At 43.5% G+C, this 7,500-nt stretch overlaps 2 protein-coding genes across 2 annotated transcripts in view; both read right to left on the bottom strand.

Annotated features, from left to right (window-relative positions):
- ENH_00028380 (hypothetical protein, conserved) overlaps positions 1–4,701 on the bottom strand; it is a gene marked incomplete at both ends in the record, with an annotated part of 4,806 nt that extends 105 nt beyond the window's left edge. Inside the window, 9 exons of the mRNA XM_013579997.1 lie at position 1; positions 221–299; positions 726–1,002; positions 1,225–1,385; positions 1,603–1,816; positions 2,890–2,948; positions 3,462–3,616; positions 3,983–4,274; positions 4,671–4,701. The exon at position 1 is cut by the window's left edge and continues 105 nt beyond it. Of these exons, the coding sequence (XP_013435451.1) occupies position 1; positions 221–299; positions 726–1,002; positions 1,225–1,385; positions 1,603–1,816; positions 2,890–2,948; positions 3,462–3,616; positions 3,983–4,274; positions 4,671–4,701 (1,269 nt within the window). The remainder of the gene's footprint in view (positions 2–220; positions 300–725; positions 1,003–1,224; positions 1,386–1,602; positions 1,817–2,889; positions 2,949–3,461; positions 3,617–3,982; positions 4,275–4,670) is intronic.
- Positions 4,702–6,627: 1,926 nt separating this feature from the next.
- ENH_00028370 (hypothetical protein, conserved) overlaps positions 6,628–7,500 on the bottom strand; it is a gene marked incomplete at both ends in the record, with an annotated part of 1,848 nt that continues 975 nt past the window's right edge. Inside the window, 3 exons of the mRNA XM_013579996.1 lie at positions 6,628–6,898; positions 7,175–7,239; positions 7,452–7,500. The exon at positions 7,452–7,500 is cut by the window's right edge and continues 28 nt beyond it. Of these exons, the coding sequence (XP_013435450.1) occupies positions 6,628–6,898; positions 7,175–7,239; positions 7,452–7,500 (385 nt within the window). The remainder of the gene's footprint in view (positions 6,899–7,174; positions 7,240–7,451) is intronic.

Here is a 7,500-nt window from a genome sequence, read left to right as displayed (position 1 = left end):
CCTAGGCCACAAACCCTAAACCCTAAACCCTAAACCCTAAACCCTAAATCCTTAGCCCTAAACCCTAGCCCCTGGGGGCTAGGTGCTTCTTTTAGAGAAGCTGTAAACCCTAGATTGCGGTGATGATATCCTAAGGACTTTGGAGCGTAAATTAAACTTCTGAGCCTCAAACCCTAAACCCTAAACCCTAAACCCTAAACCCTAAACCCTAAACCCTAACCTCCTGAAGAAGCCGGGCGGATCTCTAGGCGAGGGCGGCACTTCAATCAGCCCGTGCTGCTGCTCCACAGGACCTGCTTCTGCATGCAGCAGCAGCAGCAGCAACTGCAGCAGCAACAACTGCAGCAGCAGCAGCAGCTGCAACAGCAGCAACAGCAGCAGCATCAACACCAGCAGCACCAACAACAGCAGCACCAAAACAGCGACACCAGCAGCAGCAGCACCAGCAGCAGCAGCAGCAACAACTGCAGCAGCAACTGCAACAGCAACTGCAGCAGCGGCAGCAGCAACTGCAGCAGCAACAGCAACAAGAGCAGCAGCAGCAGCAACTGCAACAGCAGTAACTGCAGCAGCAGCTCCCGTAGCAACAGCAGCAACTGCAGCAGCAGTAGCAGCAGCAACTGCATCAGGAGCAACTGCAGCAGCAGCAGCAGCAGCAGCAACTGCATCAGGAGCAACTGCAGCAGCAGCAGCAGCAGCAAGTGCAGCAGCAGCAGCAGCAGGACCTGGGAAGACAGCAACAAACTCGGCCCTGAGCAGGCCAGGGTTTTGTGCTGCTGGCTGCATTTGGTGCTGCAGCCACTTCATGGCAATATCTGCTTCTGTCTCAACTCCCCAGATCTTTTCCCAAGGCTTCATGTCTCCTGCTGCTGCTGCTGCTGCTGCTGCTGCTGCTCGCTGCAGCGCTGCTGCTGCTGCTGCTGCTGCGCCCTCCACTTTCGCTGCCTTTCGCGAGCCGTACAAGTCCTTTATTCGAGCAGCAGCAGACACACGAGCCTCCACCTACCAACACAAACCCTAAACCCTAAACCCTAAACCCTAAACCCTAAACCCTAATCCCTAAACCCTAAACCCTAGAGCCTAAGAGACGAGCCTATTCGCCCCTTAACCCTTAAGCGCAAGGAGCAGAGTACGTCGAGGCCCCCAAGCCTCGCTCTCAAACTCCAAACCCTAAACCCTAAACCCTAAACCCTAAACCCTAAACCCTAAACCCTAAACCCTCACCTGCTGCTCGATGCCCAGAGTGGCCGCAACTTTCTTGAAAAGCTGCTGCAGCTCAGCAGCAAATTGTTCACTTGTGGAAATGTCAAAAGTTAAATCCGAATACATCGCAGCAATTCGCGGCAAACCGCAGAAAAGGGTTTGGCCCTGCAGCTCTATGTGGCCTGCACAAACCCTAAACCCTAAACCCTAAACCCTAAACCCTCAACCGTAAGCCCTAAACCCTAAACCCGAAACCCTAAACTCTTGCTGAAAGAGGCCTTCGGCAGCATCTACGGTGTCCGATGCGGCCGCGTAACCGCTGAGTCCCCAAACCCCAAACCCTAAACCCTAAACCCTAAACCCTAAACCCTAAACCCTAAACCCTAAACCCTAGGGGACCTTCTTGGAAAAGGAAGTCTGCAGCATCTAAAATGTCGAAGTTGGCTTTTTCTGAAAGTGCTGCTGCTGCTAAAAGCTGCGCGAGGGCTTCAGCAGGAAAAGGAGATAATTGAACTGCAGCAGCAAAAAACTTTTCTTCTTTTTTTGTAAATCGATGCGAGGGTTTAGGGTTTAGGGTTTCCGGAGTCTCCAAGATGCTCTCCAGCTCGCCCGACTGCGCGCAAAACAACAAATTAGGGTTTAGGGTTTGCCACACACGCCTAGGGTCTAGGGTTTAGGGTTTGGACTCTTGAAGTGTCTGCTGCTGGCAATTGGCTTTTTGCCATTTGCTCGTCTTCTAATTAGTTAAATTATTACATAATTAATTAATTAGTCAATTAATTAATCAACTAATTATTTATATATGTATATTTACTTATTAAATTAATTAATTAATTAATTAATTAATTACGAAATTAATTAATTAATTAATTAATTAACACCCAATGAGTTAATTACTTAATTCGATTATATAGTTAATAAATTTATTTATTTATTTATTAGTTAATTATGTAATTAATTAATTAATTAACTAATCAATTAATCAATTAATTAATTAATTAATTAACTAATCAATTAATTAATTAATTACCTAATTGAATTACATAATTAACTTCTTGAGTGATTAATTAATTAATTAAATTTCTCTAATAGACCAAACCATTTAATCCATTGATTTAATTAAATTGATTTAGTTGACTGGATTCATTTAATTAATTAATTAAACAAAATTCGTGAAATAATTTAAATAAATTAAATTAATCAGATTGATTAAATTAATTAAATTAATTAAATTAATTAAATTAATTAAATAAAATAAGGTAATTAAATTAATTAAATTAAATTAAACAAATTAAATAAATTAATTACATTGATTAAATTGATTACACTAATTACAGTAATTAAATAAATTGAATAGATTAAATAATTTAAATAATTTAAATTATTTAAATAAATTAAATAAAGTAAATTGAATGAATAAATTAAATAAATTAAATAGATTAATTAAATTAATTGAATTAAATAACTGAATTGAGTAAATTAAATAGATTAAATTAATTAAATTAATTAAATTAATTAAAACATCCAAAACTGAATTTTAGGGTTTGGAGAGGGTTTGCTGAGGTGTCTGTACAGCTGCTGACCTCAGCGCCGCTGACTTCTCGAGATTTTCTTTTTTTCATTTTTTCTTTTTTTTGTTTTTTTCTGTAAACCCTAAACACTTTCTGAGCTTCGTAAACCACAAACCCTAATAAGATCAACTTGCCAGTTGAAAAGAACAGCACCACCATCACCTCCATCACCAGCTGACACGCAAACCCTAACCCTAAACCCTAAACCCTAAACCCTAAACCCTAAACCCTAAACCCTCGCGCACCGCAGTGGTTCCGCTGGTGAGAAGAGTGAAAAAGTGGAGTTGCACCCTCTCCCAGCCCCTACCCCCTACCCCGCAACCCAAACCCTAACCCTAAACCCTAAACCCTAAACCCTAAACCCTAAACCCTAAACCCTCGCACACCGCAGTGGTTCCGCTGGTGAAAAAGAGTGAAAAAGTGGAGTTGCACCCTCTCCCAGCCCCTACCCTCTACCCCCCACCCCAAACCCTAACCCTAAACCCTAAACCCTAAACCCTAAACCCTAAACCCTAAACCCTAAACCCTAAACCCTAAACCCTCGCGCACCGCAGTGGTTCCGCTGGTGAGAAGAGTGAAAAAGTGGAGTTGCACCCTCTCCCAACCCCTACCCCCTACCCCCCACCCCAAACCCTAAACCCTAGCCCTAAACCCTAAACCCTAAACCCTAAACCCTAAACCCTAAACCCTCGCGCACCGCAGTGGTTCCGCTGGTGAGAAGAGTGAAGAAGTGGAGTTGCATGGCCACCACTAAAAAGAGGCAAAGAGAAACTTCTCGAGCGTAAAGAGATTTGGGGATTTTAAGGAAAGTGTGGGGCCCCACTTGTTGTTTGAAAAGAATCCTGCAGCACAAAAAAGGGTTTTGGAAGGGTTTTAAACCCTTCTAAACCCTTAAAAAGGGTTTACGTGGCGCGCCAAACGGGGGGAGAGGCGGGAGTTTAGGGTTTAGGGTTTGGGGCTACAAGTGCGCGCTCGGCCAACGCGAAAACCGCACAATTGAAGGACAAAGGACTCTTGCAAACCCTAAACCCTAAACCCTAAACCCTAAACCCTAACCGATCGCGCACGTGCGCGTCTAGGGAAGGGCCGAAGCAGCAAAAGGGTTTGGCGCCGCAGTGCGGTTTCCCGCCCCGCGGCCGAACGCACAGGGTCTAGGGTTTAGGGTTTAGGGTTTAGGGTTTAGGGTTTAGGGTTTAGGGTTTGGGGACCAGGGCTCGACGAGTTCAGTGCCGTAGGGTTTGAGGAAAAGGACCAAAACGCTGTAGCCAGAGATGAGGGCCAAAGACACAGCAAGGGGGGACACTTGCTGCAGCAGCAGCGCAGCAGCAATGCATGCAGCAGCAGCAGCAAAACGCAAACCCTCCCAACCCTTTCTGTGGGGTCCATAAAAGTCAAACCAAAACCCTAGACACCCCACAACTCGGGGTGTATCGACAGCCGGCGCAAACATCACCAACAGCCAACAACTCAGCGGAAAACAAAGCCCAAACAGCAACAAGCCTGCGCGCAAACCAAACCCTAAACCCTAAACCCTAAACCCTAAACCCTAAACCCTAAACCCTAGCTCTCAGCCCTCAAAGCGACAGCCGAATGGAGAGGTTCGACGCGACGCAGCTTCAACAACACAGCATCCCAAACCCTGAACCCCAAACGCTTATCCATGTGTCTTAAACCCCAAGCCCTAAACCCTAAACCCTAAACCCTAAACCCTAAACCCTAACTCTAAGCTTTAAACCTTACCTCCTTCACCCTATACTCTTCCCCCTGCCCCCTTCACCCCTCCCCCCTCTGCCTCCCCCCAAACCCTAAACCCTTCTCCCCACCTCCCCTTAATCCCAATCCCTAATCCTTAAACCCTAAACCCTAAACCCTAAACCCTAAACCCTAAACCCTCACCGGGCATGGCTAGCTGGGCTCCGAGGGACATTGTGGGGCCCCCGCAGGGGACTGTGGGGTCATAAGCCAAATAAGAAACTCCATTTGCCAAAACCCTGAAATCAAAAACCCTCAGCAAACCCTAATAAAACCCTAATTAAACCTCAACAAACCCTAATTAAACCCTCAACAAACCCTAATTAAACCCTCAACAAACCCTAATTAAACCCTAATTGAACCCTATTTAAACCCCATTTAAACCCTCGTCAAACCCTTGTCAAACCCTTGTCAAACCCTCGTCAAACCCTCGTCAAACCCTCGTCAAACCCTAGCCAAACCCTCGCTAACTAAACCCTCGTCAAACCCTAATTAAACCTTCCTAGAGCCCTAATTAAACCCTTCAAAAACCCTAATTAAACCCTAATTATATAAAGAGTCACTCAAAATAAAAATAAATTTCAATTAAGAAGAAACAAAAAACTAAAAAGAAAAAAAAGGAATAAAATTGTAAATCCAAATTAAGTTTTAAAATTTGAATTTAATTTTAAAAAATCCAAAAAAGAAAAAACAGAAATTAAGAAGAGTGCAAAAGTCGGAAATTGGATTTAAATGAAATAAAGAATTTATTAAATTTAAAAAATAAAAAAATAAAGTTTTGAAGGAAAAACCAATTTGAAAAAGAAAATGAATTAAAATTAAATTCATTTGAAGAAAATTAAAGTGGACTGCAATAAAGTGAAATGAAATAAAATTAAAATTAATTAAAGTTAATTGAAATTATATAAAAAGAGTTAAATTAAATCGAAATAAAATGAAATAAAATGAAATAAAATGAAATAAAATGAAATAAAATGAAATAAAATGAAATAAAATGAAATAAATTAAACCAAAATCAAATAAAACGAATTAAATTGGAAAAGTGAATTAAATAAAACCAAAATCAAATTAAAAAATCAAACTGCAAAACTGAACTAAAATAAAATCGAAGTAAACCAAATAAATAAAACTGCACAAATTAATTAAAACAAAACAAAATAAACTCAATTAAATAAAACTACCCAAACAAAACCAAATCGAATTAAATCAAAACAAATCAAATTTAATCAAAACAAATCAAAACAAATAAAAACAAATAAAATCAAATCAAAACAAAACAAGTCAAAACAAAACCAATCAAATCAAAACAAATCAAAAGTAGTCAAATCAAAACAAATCAAATCAAACCAAATCAAATCAAATCAAATCAACGCAAGTCAAAACAAATCAAATCAAATAAAACAAATCAAATAAACAAAACAAAATCAAATAAAACAAACCAAACAAACTAAACAAAATCAAATCCAATTCTTTTTCTAATTACTCACTTGCATGCAAGAGCAGCACTAAAAAAGGCAGCAGCAGAAGGGCCCCATATGAAAATTGTGAAAAGAGAAAAACGCGAAAATGAAATTGTGCTTTTAAGTCCTGCGGTGTCTCTACACCTCTCCGGCTGCAGCAGGGGCCCCAGGGGGCCCCCCCGGGGGCCCCCCAGGGGGCCCCCCAGGGGGCCCCCCAGGGGGCCCCCCAGGGGGCCCCCCCAGGGGCCCCCGTGGCGGCGCTGCCAGTGGAATTTGAAAGAAAAGAAAAGAAAAAAAAGAATTAAAAGAACTAGTGGTAAAAAGAAACATAAAAGGGCATTTGAATATACAGGACTTGAAGATCCAGAGCCCCAGCAGTCCGGGGATAGCACCTGCAGCAGCAGCAGCAGCAGCAGCAACAGCAGCAGCAGCAGCAGCAGCAAGAATAGGTGCTTTTGTTGTTGGGGGGAAGGAGTTTGCTGCTGGCGACCTCGTGCTGTCTTTGTAGTGTTTGTGCTGCAGCAGCAGCAGCAGCTGCAGCAGCTGCTGCTGCTGCTGCTGGCTCTATTTGACTATTGCTGCTGCTGCTGTTGCTGCTGCTGTTGCTGCTGCTGCTGTTGCTGCTGCTGCTGCTGCTGCATCTAACGCTCACAACACTCCCCACCGCTACTGCCCTCCCTGCCACCTCTGCTACCACCGCTGCTGCTGCTGCAGCAGCAGCTGCTGCTGCTGCTGCTGCTGCTGCTGCTGCTGCTGCTTACGGAGACCAAAAAGGAGACAACTTTTCTCGAAAAGTTTCTGTATCGGAGATACCAGTCGGAAGGAACATGAGAGATTTCCACTTTGCTGCTGCTGCTGTTTATTTTGCCTTCTAAAAGGGGGCCCCCGGGCCCCACAGCCCGGCTAGACAGCCTGCTCACAAACCCTAAACCCTAAACCCTAAACCCTAAACCCTAAACCCTAAACCCTAAACCCTAGCTCTCGGCCAACGAGCGTCTGAGTCAACACCGGATAGGCGGCAATGTGGTTAACACCCCAAACCCTAAACCCTAAACCCTAAACCCTAAATCCTTCGTACTGCCGGCTGCGAAGAAGCTGCGTCTTTACGCACGTACTCAAATTAGGGTTTAGGATTTAGGGTTTAGGGTTTAGGGTTTAGGTTTAAGATTTTAGGGTTTGGGTTCCCACCCATAGGAGCTCCAGAAAGCGAGATAAGCCAAAAGCTGTTTCAGGGCTGGAGTAAAACGAATGCGCTGCCAGACACAGCCCTAAACCCTAAACCCTAAACCCTAAACCCTAAACCCTAAACCCTAAACCCTAAACCCCAAACCCCTAAGTATGCGGCCCATGTCCTGAGGACCTAAGCATGCAGTTTCACTTGGGAGGAAATTTCAAACCCCACCCCGAAAAACCTAAACCCTAAACTCTAAACCCTAAACCCTAAACCCTAAACCCTAAACCCTACATCTGTGACGACGTGAAGCCGCTGCTCGGCCTCGAAGTCGAGGGCCATG

This window comes from Eimeria necatrix, genomic scaffold (assembly GCF_000499385.1).
Source record: "Eimeria necatrix Houghton genomic scaffold, Enh_scaff209, whole genome shotgun sequence".
Classification (NCBI taxonomy): Eukaryota; Apicomplexa; class Conoidasida; order Eucoccidiorida; family Eimeriidae; genus Eimeria; species Eimeria necatrix.
The sequence above is the reverse complement of the archived record's forward strand: the minus strand, read 5'-3'. Positions and strand labels throughout refer to the sequence as shown.